This window comes from Salmo salar, chromosome ssa04 (assembly GCF_905237065.1).
Source record: "Salmo salar chromosome ssa04, Ssal_v3.1, whole genome shotgun sequence".
In the NCBI taxonomy this organism is placed as follows: Eukaryota; Metazoa; Chordata; class Actinopteri; order Salmoniformes; family Salmonidae; genus Salmo; species Salmo salar.
The window spans coordinates 13,843,045-13,861,764 of record NC_059445.1 but is presented as its reverse complement, the minus strand read 5'-3'; the positions used below and the strand labels follow the sequence as shown (position 1 = coordinate 13,861,764).

The 18,720-nt window shown below is 51.8% G+C and overlaps 1 protein-coding gene across 14 annotated transcripts in view; it reads left to right on the top strand.

The window, feature by feature from the left end:
- LOC106602350 (GRB2-associated-binding protein 1) overlaps positions 1-18,720 on the top strand; it is a 105,160-nt gene that overhangs the window by 14,323 nt on the left and 72,117 nt on the right. For 7 of the 14 annotated variants that reach the window (XM_045716562.1, XM_045716553.1, XM_045716561.1 and 4 more), the window contains exon 1: positions 586-738. The exons of the other annotated variants lie outside the window; for them this stretch is intronic. In XM_045716562.1, the coding sequence (XP_045572518.1) occupies positions 601-738 (138 nt within the window). In that variant the 5' untranslated portion in view covers positions 586-600. Of the gene's footprint in view, positions 1-585; positions 739-18,720 lie in introns of those variants that run through there. 14 annotated transcript variants of the gene reach the window in all.

Genomic DNA, 18,720 nt, shown 5'->3' with positions numbered 1-18,720 from the left:
ACGACCACGGATGCTAGTTTCTTCTCTGCAATTTATCTGAGTACCTACTACTTCCCCGACGCAAACATTCTAACCGTTCTGATTGGTCTCAGAAACCGATAGGTTGGGCGGGTACGCTCGTGGGTAAAGTGCCGTTTTTTAATTTTTTTACATTTGTCATTCGCTTTGATACTCTGATTGGTTAGAGCTGATCCAATCGCTGATTACTTTGTTCTGTACAACACCCCTTATTTTGACGTTGCCATCGTTGAAGTAGTTTGTGGCGGTCTCAGACTGAATAATGTAGCAAACAGAGCAGCGGAAGAATTCAGTTGGAGTCATCGGGCTAGTAAAAATAGACCTTATGACAGAGAGAGAGGCTATTTCCAGACCCAACTTTGAGTCCTACTGCTGCTCCAGAGAGGGGGCTGTTGCAGGGACCCAGGAGCACACAGATGTCCAAAGATGGTCCCTTTGCTTTGGCCTCTCAGGCAGAGCTAGCTTCCCCTTCCAGCAGCTCACGAGACCAGACCATAGAAATACAAATATGACCTGCAGGCCATCCACCCATCACAGAACATTGACTTGAATGGGAATGCTTTTTCTAGTGATCCTGTTTCTATGGTCCAGACCACTGGATTGTTTGTGCAGTCATGGGAACAAGTCTCTAAAGCTGAGAGTGTATGGAGCCTGTGTATAAGCACATGTGAAATCGTCCTGGAAGGAGTTCAGGACCAGTTCCGAGGCGAAGTGAGCAAGGTGTGTGTGCATTTTGGGATATTCCAGAATGTCAATCAATAACCCCCTCCACCTCCTCATAGGCCATCGGTAGAGAGAGAGAGAGAGAGAGAGAGAGAGCGAGAGGAAGGAAAATAAAAGATGCACCGAGCTAGCCTCAAACCCACTCCATTAGCCAGCCTCAGTCTCACTCTCTGTCCCTCTCCCTGCTCAGGGCTCCTCTTGGCAGGCTGTGGCAGTAGGAATGTGAGCCTCTTCTGTGCTTCTGCTGTGTTCAGTGAGGGCTGGCCTCTGCTGGCTGATTTGTTGTTTCTGCTGAGCGCAGCGCTGAGTCTGACGGAGGAAAAAGGCGCCGCTCCCTGGCGCACGGCATGGTGGCCGCTTCCTGTGTGCGGTGCTGATGGCTACCAGATGTCTGGAGGGAGAGAGAGAATAGTGGTCTACCACGCTGGTGTCTAGTGCTATTCGTTCGTTCGGTTTCACTTTCGTGCTACCTTTTTTTCCTCTCGGTCTGTCTCTCTCTCTCTCTCTCGGTCTGTCTCTCTCTCTCTCGGTCTGTCTCTCTCTCTCTCTCGGTCTGTCTCTCTCGCTCTCTCGGTCTGTCTCTCTCGCTCTCTCGGTCTGTCTCTCTCTCTCTCTCGGTCTGTCTCTCTCTCTCTCGGGCGGTCACTCTCTCTCTCGGGCGGTCACTCTCTCTCTCGGGCGGTCACTCTCTCTCTCGGCGGTCACTCTCTCTCTCTCTCTCTCTCTCGGGCGGTCACTCTCTCTCTCTCTCTCTCTCTTGGCGGTCACTCTCTCTCTCTCGGGCGGTCACTCTCTCTCTCTCTCTCTCTCTCGCGGCGGTCTCTCTCTCTCTCTCTCGGGCGGTCACTCTCTCTCTCTCTCTCTCTCGGGCGGTCACTCTCTCTCTCTCTCTCTCGGGCGGTCACTCTCTCTCTCTCTCTCGGGCGGTCACTCTCTCTCTCTCTCTCTCGGGCGGTCACTCTCTCTCTCTCTCTCTCTCTCGGGCGGTCACTCTCTCTCTCTCTCTCTCTCTCTCTCGGGCGGTCACTCTCTCTCTCTCTCTCTCTCTCTCGGCGGTCACTCTCTCTCTCTCTCTCTCTCTCTCTCCGGCGGTCACTCTCTCTCTCTCTCTCTCTCTCTCTCTCTCTCTGGCGGTCTCTCTCTCTCTCTCTCTCTCGGGCGGTCTCTCTCTCTCTCTCTCTCTCGGCGGTCTCTCTCTCTCTCTCTCTCGGGCGGTCTCTCTCTCTCTCTCTCTCTCGGCGGTCACTCTCTCTCTCTCTCTCTCTCTCTCGGGCGGTCACTCTCTCTCTCTCTCTCTCTCTCTCGGGCGGTCACTCTCTCTCTCTCTCTCTCTCTCTCGGGCGGTCACTCTCTCTCTCTCTCTCGGCGGTCACTCTCTCTCGGGCGGTCACTCTCTCGGCGGTCACTCTCTCTCTCTCTCTCTCTCTCTCTCTCTCTCTCTCTCTCTCTCTCTCGGGCGGTCTCTCTCTCTCTCTCTCTCTCTGGGCGGTCACTCTCTCTCTCTCTCTCTCGGGCGGTCACTCTCTCTCTCTCTCTCTCGGGCGGTCTCTCTCTCGGGCGGTCACTCTCTCTCTCTCTCTCGGGCGGTCACTCTCTCTCTCTCTCTCGGGCGGTCACTCTCTCTCTCTCTCTCGGGCGGTCACTCTCTCTCTCTCTCTCTCTCTCGCGGCGGTCACTCTCTCTCTCTCTCTCGGGCGGTCACTCTCTCTCTCTCTCTCTCTCTCTCTCTCTCTCGGGCGGTCACTCTCTCTCTCTCTCTCTCTCTCTCGGCGGTCACTCTCTCTCTCTCTCTCTCTCTCGGGCGGTCACTCTCTCTCTCTCTCTCTCTCTCTCTCTCTCTCTCTCTCTCTCTCTCTCTCTGGCGGTCACTCTCTCTCTCTCTCTCTCTCTCTCTCTCTCTCTCGGGCGGTCACTCTCTCTCTCTCTCTCTCTCTCTGGCGGTCACTCTCTCTCTCTCTCTCTCTCTCTCGGGCGGTCACTCTCTCTCTCTCTCTCTCTCTCGGGCGGTCACTCTCTCTCTCTCTCTCTCTCTCTCTCTCGGGCGGTCACTCTCTCTCTCTCTCTCTCTCTCTGGCGGTTACTCTCTCTCTCTCTCTCTCGGCGGTCACTCTCTCGCTCTCTCTCTCTCTCGGGCGGTCACTCTCTCTCTCTCTCTCTCTCTCTCTCTCTCTCTCTCTCTCTCTCTCGGGCGGTCACTCTCTCTCTCTCTCTCTCTCTCTCTCTCTCTCTCGGCGGTCACTCTCTCTCTCTCTCTCTCTCTCTCTCTCGGGCGGTCACTCTCTCTCTCTCTCTCTCTCTCTCTCGGCGGTCACTCTCTCTCTCTCTCTCTCTCTCTCTCGGGCGGTCACTCTCTCTCGGGCGGTCACTCTCTCTCTCTCTGTCACTCTCTCTCTCTCTCTCTCTCTGTCACTCTCTCTCTCTCTCTCTCTGTCACTCTCTCTCTCTCTCTCTCTGTCACTCTCTCTCTCTCTCTCTCTCTCTCTCTGTCACTCTCTCTCTCTCTCTCTCTCTGTCACTCTCTCTCTCTCTCTCTCTCGGGCGGTCACTCTCTCTCTCTCTCTCTCTCTCTCGGCGGTCACTCTCTCTCTCTCTCTCTCTCTCTCTCTCTCTCTCTCTCGGGCGGTCACTCTCTCTCTCTCTCTCTCTGGGCGGTCTCTCTCTCTCTCGGGCGGTCACTCTCGGGCGGTCACCTCTCTCTCTCTCTCTCTCTCTCTCTCTCTCGGCGGTCACTCTCTCTCTCTCTCTCTCTCTCTCTCTGGGCGGTCACTCTCTCTCTCTCTCTCTCTCTCTCGCGGCGGTCACTCTCTCTCTCTCTCTCTCTCTCTCTCTCGGCGGTCACTCTCTCTCTCTCTCTCTCTCTCTCTCTCTCTCTCTCGGGCGGTCACTCTCTCTCTCTCTCTCTCTCTCTCTCTCTCTCTCTCTCTCGGTCTGTCTCTCTCGCTCTCTCGGTCTGTCTCTCTCTCTCTCTCGGTCTGTCTCTCTCTCTCTCGGGCGGTCACTCTCTCTCTCGGGCGGTCACTCTCTCTCGGGCGGTCACTCTCTCTCTCGGCGGTCACTCTCTCTCTCTCTCTCTCTCTCTCGGCGGTCACTCTCTCTCTCTCTCTCTCTTTGGCGGTCACTCTCTCTCTCTCTCTCTCTCTCGGGCGGTCACTCTCTCTCTCTCTCTCTCTCTCTCGGGCGGTCTCTCTCTCTCTCTCTCGGGCGGTCACTCTCTCTCTCTCTCTCTCGGGCGGTCACTCTCTCTCTCTCTCTGGCGGTCACTCTCTCTCTCTCTCTCTCGGGCGGTCACTCTCTCTCTCTCTCTCTCTCTCTCTCTCGGCGGTCACTCTCTCTCTCTCTCTCTCTCTCGGGCGGTCACTCTCTCTCTCTCTCTCTCTCTCTCGGGCGGTCACTCTCTCTCTCTCTCTCTCTCTCTCTCTCTCGGCGGTCACTCTCTCTCTCTCTCTCTCTCTCTCTCTCTCGCGGCGGTCTCTCTCTCTCTCTCTCTCTTGGGCGGTCTCTCTCTCTCTCTCTCTCTTCGGCGGTCACTCTCTCTCTCTCTCTCTCTCTCGGGCGGTCACTCTTCTCTCTCTCTCTCTCTCTCTCTCGGCGGTCACTCTCTCTCTCTCTCTCTCTCGGCGGTCACTCTCTCTCTCTCTCTCTCTCTCCGGCGGTCACTCTCTCTCTCTCTCTCTCGGCGGTCACTCTCTCTCTCTCTCTCGGCGGTCACTCTCTCTGGGCGGTCACTCTCTCTCTCTCTCTCTCTCTCTCTCTCTCTCTCTCTCTCTCTCTCTCTCTCTCGGGCGGTCACTCTCTCTCTCTCTCTCTCTCTCTCTCTCGGGCGGTCACTCTCTCTCTCTCTCTCCGGCGGTCACTCTCTCTCTCTCGGCGGTCACTCTCTCTCTCTCTCTCTCGGCGGTCACTCTCTCTCTCTCTCTCTCTCTCTCTCGGGCGGTCACTCTCTCTCTCTCTCTCTCTCTCGGTCACTCTCTCTCTCTCTCTCTCTCGGGCGGTCACTCTCTCTCTCTCTCTCTCTCTCTCTCTCGGCGGTCACTCTCTCTCTCTCTCTCTCTCTCTCTGCGGCGGTCACTCTCTCTCTCTCTCTCTCTCTCGGGCGGTCACTCTCTCTCTCTCTCTCTCTCTCTCTCTCGGGCGGTCTCTCTCTCTCTCTCTCTCTCTCTCTCTCTCGGGCGGTCACTCTCTCTCTCTCTCTCTCTCTCTCTCTCTCTCTCTCTCGGCGGTCTCTCTCTCTCTCTCTCTCTCTCTCGGGCGGTCACTCTCTCTCTCTCTCTCTCTCTCTCCGGCGGTCACTCTCTCTCTCTCTCTCTCTCTCTCGGCGGTCACTCTCTCTCTCTCTCTCTCTCTCTCTCGGCGGTCACTCTCTCTCTCTCTCTCTCTCTCTCTCTCGGGCGGTCACTCTCTCTCTCTCTCTCTCTCTCTCGGGCGGTTCTCTCTCTCTCTCTCTCTCGGGCGGTCACTCTCTCTCTCTCTCTCTCTCTCGGGCGGTCACTCTCTCTCTCTCTCTCTCTCTCTCTCTCTCTCTCTCTCTCTCTCTCGGGCGGTCACTCTCTCTCTCTCTCTCTCTCTCTCTCTCTCTCTCTCGGCGGTCACTCTCTCTCTCTCTCTCTCTCTCTCTCTCTCTCGGGCGGTCACTCTCTCTCTCTCTCTCTCTCTCTCTGGCGGTCACTCTCTCTCTCTCTCTCTCTCTCTCTCTCGGCGGTCACTCTCTCTCGGCGGTCACTCTCTCTCTCTCTGTCACTCTCTCTCTCTCTCTCTCTCTGTCACTCTCTCTCTCTCTCTCTCTGTCACTCTCTCTCTCTCTCTCTCTGTCACTCTCTCTCTCTCTCTCTCTCTCTCTGTCACTCTCTCTCTCTCTCTCTGTCACTCTCTCTCTCTCTCTCTCGGCGGTCACTCTCTCTCTCTCTCTCTCTCTCGGGCGGTCACTCTCTCTCTCTCTCTCTCTCTCTCTCTCTCTCTCTCGGGCGGTCACTCTCTCTCTCTCTCTCTCTCGGGCGGTCTCTCTCTCTCTCGTCGGTCACTCTCGGGCGGTCACTCTCTCTCTCTCTCTCTCTCTCTCTCTCTCTCGGGCGGTCACTCTCTCTCTCTCTCTCTCTCTCTCTCTCGGGCGGTCACTCTCTCTCTCTCTCTCTCTCTCTCGGCGGTCACTCTCTCTCTCTCTCTCTCTCTCTCTCTCTCTCGGGCGGTCACTCTCTCTCTCTCTCTCTCTCTCTCTCTCTCTCTCTCGGCGGTCACTCTCTCTCTCTCTCTCTCTCTCTCTCTCTCTCTCTCTCGCGGCGGTCTCTCTCTCTCTCTCTCTCTCTCGGGCGGTCACTCTCTCTCTCTCTCTCTCTCGGGCGGTCACTCTCTCTCTCTCTCTCTCTCTGGGCGGTCACTCTCTCTCTCTCTCTCTCTCGGGCGGTCACTCTCTCTCTCTCGGGCGGTCACTCTCTCTCTCTCTCTCGCGGCGGTCACTCTCTCTCGCGGCGGTCTCTCTCTCTCTCTCTCTCTCTCTCTCTCTCGGCGGTCACTCTCTCTCTCTCTCTCTCTCGGGCGGTCACTCTCTCTCTCTCTCTCTGGCGGTCACTCTCTCTCTCTCTCTCTCTCGGGCGGTCACTCTCTCTCTCTCTCTCTCTCTCGGGCGGTCCTCTCTCTCTCTCTCTCTCTCTCTCGCTCGGCGGTCTCTCTCTCTCTCTCTCGGGCGGTCACTCTCTCTCTCTCTCTCTCTCTCTCGGTCACTCTCTCTCTCTCTCTCTCTCTCTGTCACTCTCTCTCTCTCTCTCTCTCTCGGGCGGTCTCTCTCTCTCTCTCGGGCGGTCACTCTCTCTCTCTCTCTCGGGCGGTCACTCTCTCTCTCTCTCTCTCTCGGGCGGTCACTCTCTCTCTCTCTCGGGCGGTCCTCTCTCTCTCTCTCTGGGCGGTCACTCTCTCTCTCTCTCTCTCTCTCGGCGGTCTCTCTCTCTCTCTCTCTCTCGGCGGTCACTCTCTCTCTCTCTCTCTCTCGGACGGTCACTCTCTCTCTCTCTCTCTCTCTCTCTCTGGCGGTCACTCTCTCTCTCTCTCTCGGGCGGTCCTCTCTCTCTCTCTCTCTGGCGGTCACTCTCTCGGGCGGTCACTCTCTCTCTCTCTCTCTCTCTCTCGGGCGGTCACTCTCTCTCTCGGCGGTCACTCTCTCTCTCGGGCGGTCCTCTCTCTCTCGGGCGGTCACTCTCTCTCTCTCTCTCTCGGGCGGTCACTCTCTCTCTCTCTCTCTCTCGGCGGTCACTCTCTCTCTCTCTCTCTCTCGGGCGGTCACTCTCTCTCTCTCTGGGCGGTCACTCTCTCTCTCTCGGGTGGTCACCTCTCTCTCTCTCTCTCTCTCTCTCTCGGGCGGTCACTCTCTCTCTCTCTCTCTCTCGGCGGTCACTCTCTCTCTCTCTCTCTCTCTCTCTGGCGGTCACTCTCTCTCTCTCTCTCTCTCTCTCTCTCTCGGGCGGTCACTCACTCTCTCTCTCTCTCTCTGGCGGTCACTCTCTCTCTCTCGCTCTCTCTCTCTCTCGGGCGGTCACTCTCTCTCTCTCGCTCTCTCTCTCTCTCTCGGGCGGTCACTCTCTCTCTCTCTCTCTCTCTCTCTCTCTCTCTCTCTCGGGCGGTCTCTCTCTCTCTCTCTCGGGCGGTCTCTCTCTCTCTCTCTCTCGGGCGGTCACTCTCGCTCTCGGCGGTCACTCTCTCTCTCTCTCTCGGCGGTCACTCTCTCTCTCTCTCTCTCGGGCGGTCACTCTCTCTCTCTCTCTCTCGGGCGGTCACTCTCTCTCTCTCGGGCGGTCACTCTCTCTCTCTCGGGCGGTCGGTCTCTCTCTCGGTCTCTCGCTCGGTCTCTCTCGCTCGGTCTCTCTCGCTCGGTCTCTCTCGCTCGGTCTCTCTCTCGCTCGGTCTCTCTCTCGCTCGGTCTCTCTCTCGCTCGGTCTCTCTCTCGCTCGGTCTCTCTCTCGCTCGGTCTCTCTCTCGCTCGGTCTCTCTCTCGCTCGGTCTCTCTCGGTCGCTCTCTCTCGGTCGCTCTCTCTCGGTCGCTCTCTCTCGGTCGCTCTCTCTCGGTCGCTCTCTCTCGGTCGTCCGGTAGCTCTCTCTCGGTCGCTCGGTCGCTCTCTCTCGGTCGCTCGGTCGCTCTCTCTCGGTCGCTCGGTCGCTCTCTCTCGGTCGCTCGGTCGCTCTCTCTCGGTCGCTCGGTCGCTCTCTCTCGGTCGCTCGGTCGCTCGGTCTCTCTCTCTCTCTCGGTCTCTCTCGGTCGCTCGGTCTCTCTCGGTCGCTCGGTCGCTCTCTCGCTCGGTCGCTCTCTCTCTCGGTCGCTCGGTCGCTCTCTCTCTTTGTCGCTCTCTATCTCGGTCGCTCTCTCTCTCGGTCGCTCTCTCTCGGTCGCTCTCTCTCTCGGTCGCTCTCTCGGTCGCTCGGTCGCTCTCTCTCTCGGTCGCTCTCTCTCTCGTCGCTCTCTCTCTCGGTCGCTCGGTCGCTCTCTCTCTCGGTCGCTCGGTCGCTCTCTCTCTCGGTCGCTCTCTCTCTCGGTCGCTCGGTCGCTCTCTCTCTCGGTCGCTCGGTCGCTCTCTCTCTCGGTCGCTCGGTCGCTCTCTCTCTCGGTCGCTCGGTCGCTCTCTCTCTCGGTCGCTCTCTCTCTCGGTCGCTCGGTCGCTCTCTCTCTCGGTCGCTCTCTCTCTCGGTCGCTCGGTCGCTCTCTCTCTCGGTCGCTCGGTCGCTCTCTCTCTCGGTCGCTCTCTCTCTCGGTCGCTCTCTCTCTCTCGGTCGCTCGGTCGCTCTCTCTCTCTCGGTCGCTCTCTCTCTCTCGGTCGCTCTCTCTCTCGGTCGCTCTCTCTCGGTCGCTCTCTCTCTCGGTCGCTCTCTCTCTCGGTCGCTCTCTCGGTCGCTCGGTCGCTCTCTCGGTCGCTCGGTCGCTCTCTCGCTCGGTCGCTCTCTCTCGGTCGCTCTCTCTCGGTCGCTCTCTCTCTCGGTCGCTCGGTCGCTCTCTCTCTCGGTCGCTCGGTCGCTCTCTCTCTCGGTCGCTCGGTCGCTCTCTCTCTCGGTCGCTCGGTCTCTCGGTCTCTCTCTCTCGGTCTCTCTCTCTCGGTCGCTCTCGGTCGCGCGGTCGTCTCTCTCTCGGTCGCTCTCTCTCTCGGTCGCTCTCTCTCTCGGTCGCTCTCTCGCTCGATCGCTCTCTCGCTCGGTCGCTCTCTCTCTCGGTCGCTCGGTCGCTCTCTCTCGGTCGCTCGGTCGCTCTCTCTCTCGGTCGCTCGGTCTCTCTCTGTCTCTCGGTCTCTCTCTCTCTCGGTCGCTCTCTCTCTCGGTCGCTCTCTCTCTCGGTCGCTCTCTCTCTCGGTCGCTCGGTCGCTCTCTCTCTCGGTCGCTCTCTCTCTCGGTCTCTGGGTCGCTCGGTGTCTCTCGGTCTCTCTCTGTCTCTCGGTCTCTCTCTGTCTCTCGGTCTCTCTCTGTCTCTCGGTCTCTCTCTGTCTCTCGGTCTCTCTCTGTCTCTCGGTCTCTCTCTGTCTCTCGGTCTCTCTCTGTCTCTCGGTCTCTCTCTGTCTCTCGGTCTCTCTCTGTCTCTCTCGGTCTCTCTGTCTCTCTGTCTCTCGGTCTCTCTCTCTCTCTGTCACTCTCATTAAAATTTGGGAAAAAAGGTCTCTCTCTCTCTCTCTCTCAAATTCAAGCTGCTTTATTGGCATGAAAAACATTGTCAATATTGCCAAAGCAACAATGTATACAATATACATTGTAATACAATAACAAATAATAATATAAAATGGCAGTAAATAATAATACAAAATTAAATATAAAAATAATAACTAAAATAGTAGTAAAATAATAGTAAAATGGTAGAATGTAATAAATAAAAAAATCTAAATATGGAAAATGAATCTATAACTAACTTATAACTAAATAACGGTCATCTTCACCATTACATCAGCACTACAACTACTATCATCATTACCATTACCACCCACACCACTACTATTTGGAATGATAAACAACAATAATAATAGTAATAACAATAATAGTAATAATAAGTAAGTTATTGCTTACTATGCAGATGTTATTATTCAGTGTCCCTCAGGCTATGGCAGGCAAATACATATTTGGCTGCAAGAGGAGCCATTGCTCCTTCGCCCATGAGTATTTTTAGTTTTTCCTCTGGGTTTAATAAGTTCAAATTTTGAATAAATGTAGTCATTTCTGTGAATAAGGAATCTCTTTGTGAGGAATATTTATCACAGTAAAGGAGAAAGTCTGTCTCGGTCGGTCGGTCTCTCTCTCTCTCTCGGTCTCGGTCTCTCTCTCGGTCTCGGTCTCTCTCTCGGTCTCTCTCTCGGTCTCTCTCTCTCTCGGTCTCTCTCTCTCTCGGTCTCTCTCTCTCTCGGTCTCTCTCTCTCTCGGTCTCTCTCTCTCTCGGTCTCTCTCTCTCTCGGTCTCTCTCTCTCTCGGTCTCTCTCTCTCTCGGTCTCTCTCTCTCGGTCTCTCTCTCTCTCGGTCTCTCTCTCTCGGTCTCTCTCTCTCGGTCTCTCTCTCTCGGTCTCTCTCTCTCGGTCTCTCTCTCTCGGTCTCTCTCTCTCTCGGTCTCTCTCTCGGTCTCTCTCTCGGTCTCTCTCTCGGTCTCTCTCTCGGTCTCTCTCTCTCTCTCGGTCTCTCTCTCTCTCTCGGTCTCTCTCTCTCTCTCGGTCTCTCTCTCTCTCTCGGTCTCTCTCTCTCTCTCGGTCTCTCGGTCTCTCTCTCGGTCTCTCGGTCTCTCGGTCTCTCTCGGTCTCTCTCGGTCTCTCTCGGTCTCTCTCTCTCTCTCGGTCTCTCTCTCTCTCGGTCTCTCGGTCTCTCTCTCGGTCTCTCGGTCTCTCGGTCTCTCTCGGTCTCTCTCGGTCTCTCTCGGTCTCTCGGTCTCTCTCGGTCTCTCTCTCTCTCTCGGTCTCGGTCTCTCTCGGTCTCTCTCGGTCTCGGTCTCTCGGTCTCTCTCGGTCTCTCTCGGTCTCTCTCGGTCTCTCTCCCGGTCTCTCTCTCGGTCTCTCGGTCTCTCTCTCTCTCGGTCTCTCTCTCTCGGTCTCTCTCTCTCTCGGTCTCTCGGTCTCTCGGTCTCTCTCTCTCTCGGTCTCTCTCTCGGTCTCTCTCTGTCTCTGTCTCTCTCGGTCTCTCTCTCTCGGTCTCTCTCTCTCTCGGTCTCTCGGTCTCTCGGTCTCTCGGTCTCTCTCTGTCTCTGTCTCTGTCTCTCTCGGTCTCTCTCTCTCGGTCTCTGTCTCTCTCTCTCGGTCTCTCTCGGTCTCTCGGTCTCTCTCTCTCGGTCTCTCGGTCTCTCTCTCTCGGTCTCTCTCTCGGTCTCTCTCTCGGTCTCTCGGTCTCTCTCTCGGTCTCTCGGTCTCTCTCTCGGTCTCTCGGTCTCTCGGTCTCTCTCTCGGTCTCTCTCTCGGTCTCTCTCTCGGTCTCTCTCGGTCTCTCGGTCTCTCTCTGTCTCTCTCTCGGTCTCTCTCTGTCTCTCTCTCGGTCTCTCTCTCGGTCTCTCTCTCGGTCTCTCTCTCGGTCTCTCTCTCGGTCTCTCTCTCTCGGTCTCTCTCTCTCGGTCTCTCTCTCTCGGTCTCTCTCTCTCGGTCTCTCTTTCTCGGTCTCTCTCTCTCGGTCTCTGTCTCTCGGTCTCTCTCTGTCTCTCGGTCTCTCTCTCGGTCTCTCTCTGTCTCTCGGTCTCTCTCTCGGTCTCTCTCGGTCTCTCTGTGTGCATGCTGGGAAGAGTTAGATGTGTTAGGTGTTCTCTTTCTTGGTGGCATTCTTTGTTTTCTTCTGTGCATGATTAACCTGTTGGGGCTACAGGTTAGCAATGAACCCCGAGCCGGGATTGCTAACAAGGCTGGAAATTCAAAACATCAAAAATCTAATAATTTCAATTTCTCAAACAATCAACTATTTTACACAATTTAAATGATAAACATCTCCTTAATCTAACCACATTGTTCGATTTTCAAAGAGGCTTTACGGCAAAAGCATAAAGTTAGATTATGTTAGGACAGTACATAGCCACAAAAGTACAAACATCCATTTTCAATTCAAGGTCAGGCGTCACCAAAAGCAGAAACCAGCTTGAATTATGCACTAACTTTTGTCAATCTCCATCAGATGACACTCCTAGGATATTATGTTATACAATACATGCATTTTTTGTTCCATCAAGTTCATATTTATATCCAAAAACAGCATTTTACAGTAGCGTGAAATTCAGATTTTTTCTTCTCTGAAATGCTTCCGGTGAACATAACAAAATTACTATTCGAAAACATTGGTAAATTATAATATTGTCATTCAAAGAATAATATATTATCATCTCGTAATTGCTACCGAATGGCCAGATCTCAAAATAACTTTACTGGGAAATCACATTTTGCAATAAACGGGGTGCTATGCTAAGAACAACAGGCTATGCTATACAGTTAGCATCATCTAAAATCGATAATAACATTGTAAATACCCCCTTACCTTTGATTATCTCCATCAGAAGGCAGGATCCCAGGTCCGGAAGGCATTCCAGGTCCGGAACAAATGTGGTTTCTTTTGACAAAGTTCATAATTTATGTCCAAATAACACCAAGTACTTAGCGTTCATTATGCTCCCACAAAACGTGGTGTGGGGCTGGTAAAATCACGCCGAAAAGCTAAAAAAACCTAGTAAATAATCTATTTATGTTCGTTCAAACATGTCAAATGTTGTTTAGCATTAATATTTTGGTCCATTTTTAACGTTAAACATCAGTAATATTTTCACAAAACCTATCCTATGTCTAGATAAAAAATGATGACAAACTCACGTTTCTCAGATTTATGCGCAGGCGCAAAAAAATGAAGTGATGACATGTCAACTTCCTTGGATTCTAATTTGCTCTCTGTTTATCATAGACGCTTCAAACAACTTTATAAAGATCGTTGACATCTAGTGGAAGCCGTAGGTGTTGCGAAATGAATCCTTTCTCACTATGGTATCTATAAAACAATGACACTAAATAGTACAGTCACAAAATTCACATTTTTTTGGATCTATTTTTCACAGGTTTTTGCCTGCAATATGAGTTTTGTTATACTTACAGACACCATTCAAACTGTTTTAGAAAATTCAGAGTGTTTTCTATCCGAATGTTAATATGTTAATAATATGCATATCCTAGCTTCTGAGTTGGTGTAGGAGGCAGTTAAAAATGGGCACATATTTTTTTCAAAATGTCTCAATACTGCCCCCGAGCCCCAACAGGTTTTAAGGTTATTTGTATTATTTTGTGGTAGAATTAAGTATTTTGTTTTTCGTATCGAAATTACCCTGATTTTGGCGGGGATGGCAGCCCAAATGGGGATGCTGTCACTTCGGCACGGCTTTAGGTGTGTTACTTATGCTGCTGTCACGGTGGAGGAGTTTCTGGTCGCCGTAGGAGTAAAGGTAGGATATGAGAATGTTGCTTATGCGTCACGGATGAATAAAGCGGTGGTGGTTTTTCTTAAAGAAGAGCGCCTTGTTGATCGTATGGTTGAGCAAGGCGTACTTCTTAAAGGAATTTTTATTCAACTTACGCCGCTTTTTTCTCCGTCAACAAGGGTAACGATTTCTAATGTACCGCCGTTTATTCCCAATGAGCTATTGGAGCGTGAGTTATTGCGGTTTGGGAAGTTTGCAAGTTCAATTAAGGTTGTCCCGTTGTGTTGCAAACACCCGGCGTTGAAACAGGTTATGTCTTTTCAAACACCCGGCGTTGAAACAGGTTATGTCTTTTCAAACACCCGGCGTTGAAACAGGTTATGTCTTTTCAAACACCCGGCGTTGAAACAGGTTGTCGTTTGGCGACAGGTGTTTATGTTTTTGGACTCAACGGAGCAGACTTTGTAGTTATCGTTTAAAGTCAAGTATGACAATAGACTGTATATGGCTTATGCTAGTATGGGTAGTCAACGGTGTTTTGAGTGTGGGGGTGTTGGTCATAAGCGACATGCTTGCCCAAAAAGGGAGAAGGCAGAGGGAGGGGCGCAGGTGGTCCTCGTAACGCCTGGGCCCACGGATGTAGGGAGAGGTGGTCCTCGTAACGCCTGGGCCCACTGATGTAGGGAGAGGTGGTCCTCGTAACGCCTGGGCCCACTGATGTAGGGAGGAGATGCTCACAGGCAGTGGAGGAGATGCTCACTATGAGTAATAGGGTTCAGGTGGAGCTAGGCTCCCAGGTAGTGGAGGAGATACCCACTATGAGTAATAGGGTTCAGGTGGAGCTAGGCTCCCAGGTAGTGGAGGAGATGCCTACTATGAGTAATAGGGTTCAGGTGGAGCTAGGCTCCCAGGTAGTTGAGGAGATGCCTACTATGAGTAATAGGGTTCAGGTGGAGCTAGGCTCCCAGGTAGTTGAGGAGATGCCTACTATGAGTAATAGGGTTCAGGTGGGGCAAGTCTCCCAGGTAGTGGAGGAGATGCCTGGTACGTGTGATGGGGTGCAAGTGGGGAGTGTTGAGAGGGATGTGGTAGAGGGGAGTCGGGTCTGTGGCCTCAGTTGAGGAGGAGAAGGATATATGATAGCAGCTGGTGAGAACTCAATTTACGATCTAGAGGAGGTAAATCGGTTCCTGGATCAGACTTTAGGGAAATCTGTCAAATTGGCAGATTATTTTGATGTTGATAAGTTTGTGAGGTCAGCTGTGATGTTACAGAAGACGGTGAGGTTAGACCAGTTAAGTGAGAAGAAGCGGTTTCGCTTGAGGAAATTTGTTACTGCTGTTGCATCAGCAAAAGGGGATGGGGAACATGGTCAGGTTAAGAGAATTTAAATGATGATGATCATGCTTCATAGGGTGTCTTTTCTCTTTGGTTTCTCTGTGGTTTCTTCTGCTTTTCCTTTCTCTTTTCTATATGGAGGTACTAAGGGTAGGTTCTCTCAATATTAATGGGGAAAGGGACAGGAAGAAGAGGTCTTGGGTATTAGAAGTAATAAAACAGAAAAGGCTTAATGTAGTTTTTCTACAGGAGACACATAGTGATGAGGAAAATAAGGTTGACTGGGGTATGTGGTGGGAGGGGCAGCATATACTCAGTCATGGTACTAATTTCAGTGCTGGGGTAGCCATTTAGTTTTCCTCAGGCTTAGGGGTGACTGTGGTATCTACAACAGAGATTGTCAAGGGTCGGGTTTTATTGGTCAAGGTGGATATGTTTTTTTGTTGTTGTTGTAATGTTTATGCTCCTAATGAGGGAACAGAGCGTATTGTTGGTTTTGATAAAATAAAGGAAACCTTAAGACGGTGTGACCAAGAGGGGTGTATGGTTTTAGGGGGGGACTGGAACTGTACAGTGGATTTTACTGTTGATCGCACCGCTGAAGAACCTCACCTGCGGTCAGCCACCTCACCTGTCTGGTCTATTAACTGAGTTTGAGCTTTCTGATGTGTGGAGAGTAAGGAATACAAAAGTTAGGCAGTACACATGGCTACAAGTTAATGAAGGTTGTGTCAGTGCAGCAAGGTTAGACAGGTTGTATGCATCTGATCTCTACTGTAGTAGGGTTGGAAGGTTAGACAGGTTATATGTATCTGATCACTACTGTAGTAGGGTTGGAAGGTTAGACAGGTTGTATGTATCTGATCTCTACTGTAGTAGGGTTGGAAGGTTAGACAGGTTATATGTATCTGATCTCTACTGTAGTAGGGTTGGAAGGTTAGACAGGTTATATGTATCTGATCACTACTGTAGTAGGGTTGGAAGGTTAGACAGGTTGTATGTATCTGATCTCTACTGTAGTAGGGTTGGAAGGTTAGACAGGTTATATGTATCTGATCACTACTGTAGTAGGGTTGGAAGGTTAGACAGGTTGTATGTATCTGATCTCTACTGTAGTAGGGTTGGAAGGTTAGACAGGTTGTATGTATCTGATCTCTACTGTAGTAGGGTTGGAAGGTTAGACAGGTTGTATGTATCTGATCACTACTGTAGTAGGGTTGGAAGGTTAGACAGGTTGTATGTATCTGATCTCTACTGTAGTAGGGTTGGAAGGTTAGACAGGTTGTAGGTATCTGATCACTACTGTAGTAGGGTTGGAAGGTTAGACAGGTTGTATGTATCTGATCTCTACTGTAGTAGGGTTGGAAGGTTAGACAGGTTGTATGTATCTGATCACTACTGTAGTAGGGTTGGAAGGTTAGACAGGTTGTATGTATCTGATCTCTACTGTAGTAGGGTTGGAAGGTTAGACAGGTTGTATGTATCTGATCACTACTGTAGTAGGGTTGGAAGGTTAGACAGGTTGTATGTATCTGATCTCTACTGTAGTAGGGTTGGAAGGTTAGACAGGTTGTATGTATCTGATCTCTACTGTAGTAGGGTTGGAAGGTTAGACAGGTTGTATGTATCTGATCTCTACTGTAGTAGGGTTGGAAGGTTAGACAGGTTGTATGTATCTGATCTCTACTGTAGTAGGGTTGGAAGGTTAGACAGGTTGTATGTATCTGATCTCTACTGTAGTAGGGTTGGAAGGTTAGACAGGTTGTATGTCTCTGATCACTACTGTAGTAGGGTTGGAAGGTTAGACAGGTTGTATGTATCTGATCACTACTGTAGTAGGGTTGGAAGGTTAGACAGGTTGTATGTATCTGATCTCTACTGTAGTAGGGTTGGAAGGTTAGATAGGTTGTATGTATCTGATCTCTACTGTAGTAGGGTTGGAAGGTTAGACAGGTTGTATGTATCTGATCTCTACTGTAGTAGGGTTGGAAGGTTAGACAGGTTGTATGTATCTGATCTCTACTGTAGTAGGGTTGGAAGGTTAGACAGGTTGTATGTATCTGATCTCTACTGTAGTAGGGTTGCAAGGTTAGACAGGTTGTATGTATCTGATCACTACTGTAGTAGGGTTGGAAGGTTAGACAGGTTGTATGTATCTGATCACTACTGTAGTAGGGTTGGAAGGTTAGACAGGTTGTATGTATCTGATCTCTACTGTAGTAGGGTTGGAAGGTGTGATATTACTCCTGTGGGTTTCTCTGATCACCATATTGTTACTGTTGATGTTCACTTGTCCTGTCCACGAAGGTCATCACCTTACTGGTATTATAATGTTAAGTTGTTACATGATGTCATGTTTTGTGAAAGGTTTTTGTTGTTTTGGGAAAAATGGAGGGTTACAAAAGGGAATTTTGAGTCCTTGAGACAATGGTGGGAGGTTGGGAAGGCCCAAATACGATTATTTTGTCAACAGTAAACTGCTCTGTCTCGAATTGAAGTCAAAGAGATTATCAAGGCACTTGAACAGGACATCAAATCTATTGAATTGAAGCTGCTCACTCAGAACGACCCTGGACTAGTCATGAACTTACAGGACAAGAGACATTAACTGAGGTTGTTTCTGCATGAGAGTGAAGGGTGCCTTGATTAGGTCTCGTTTCGCTTCCCTCAAGGATATGGATGCTCCTAGTGCTTTATTTTTTAACCTAGGACAGTCGACACTGCAACGTAAACAGATGGTCTGCCTTCGTCCCCCTGATGGGAAGGTGACCGCGGATGACAGTGAAATGCATCAACATGCCGTGGATTTCTACTCTGCCCTCTAAGGCGGAGGATTGTGACTCTCTGTGTACTGAACAGATGCTACACGGTCTTCCTCAATTGGGACCTGAGCAGAGAGTCGCATTGGACTCTGACATTACACTGCAGGAGCTGTCCACAGCAGTTACACAGCTCTCATCAGGCCGAGCCCCTGGCATCGATGGTTTACCATCTGAGTTTTACAAGCAGTTTTGGGGGTCTATTGGGGAGGATTTTTATGAAGTGGTTTGTGAATCTTTTCATGAGGGTTCTCTTCCTGTATCCTGTCAACGTGCGGTGCTTTCACTGTTGCCAAAAAAGGGAGATTTGGCTCTCATAAAAAAATTGGAGACCTGTTGCTTTGCTGTGCGCAGAATATGAAATTGTTTCTAAATGTCTCAAACAGGTTGAAAGAGTATCTGGGATTGTTGGTCCACAAGGACCAGTCCTACTGTGTACCTGATTGCTCTATTGTTGACAACTTGTTTCTAATAAGAGATGTTTTAGACATTTGTAAACTGTCTGACGTGAATGTGGGTTTACTTTCTTTGGATCAGGGGAAGGCTTTTGATCATGTGGACCACCAGTACTTGTTTAAAACAATGAAAGCCTTTGGGTTTGGGGATGTTTTTTTGTGTTGGATGAATTTACTGTATGCTGGGGCCTCGTGTATGGTGAAGGTGGGGGGTGGGTTGAGTTGCCCCATCCCCGTCCAAAGGGACATCAGGCAGGGATGCCCAATTTCAGGGTTACCAGGGGGGCTTCAGATGGGGTCCGCTCCACGGTTACCAGGGGGGCTTCAGATGGGGTCCGCTCCACGGTTACCAGGGGGCTTCAGATGGGGTCTGCTCCACGGTTACCAGGGGGGCTTCAGATGGGGTCTGCTCCACGGTTACCAGGGGGGCTTCAGATGGGGTCTGCTCCACGGTTACCAGGGGGGCTTCAGATGGGGTCCGCTCCACGGTTACCAGGGGGCTTCAGATGGGGTCCGCTCCACGGTTACCAGGGGGCTTCAGATGGGGTCTGCTCCACGGTTACCAGGGGGCTTCAGATGGGGTCTGCTCCACGGTTACCAGGGGGCTTCAGATGGGGTCCGCTCCACGGTTACCAGGGGGGCTTCAGATGGGGTCCGCTCCACGGTTACCAGGGGGGCTTCAGATGGGGTCCGCTCCACGGTTACATGGGGGCTTCAGATGGGGTCCGCTCCACGGTTACCAGGTCAGCTTCAGATGGGGTCTGCTCCACAGTTACCGGGGGCTTCAGATGGGGTCCGCTCCACGGTTACCAGGGGGGCTTCAGATGGGGTCTGCTCCACGGTTACCAGGGGGGCGATGGGGTCTGCTCAACGGTTACCAGGGGGGCTTCAGATGGGGTCTGATCCACGGTTACCAGGGGGGCTTCAGTGGGGCAGAGATGGGATGAAGACTTTGGGGGGTTTTCTAGGCTCCGATGTCTCAGAAAAATAACTGGGAGGG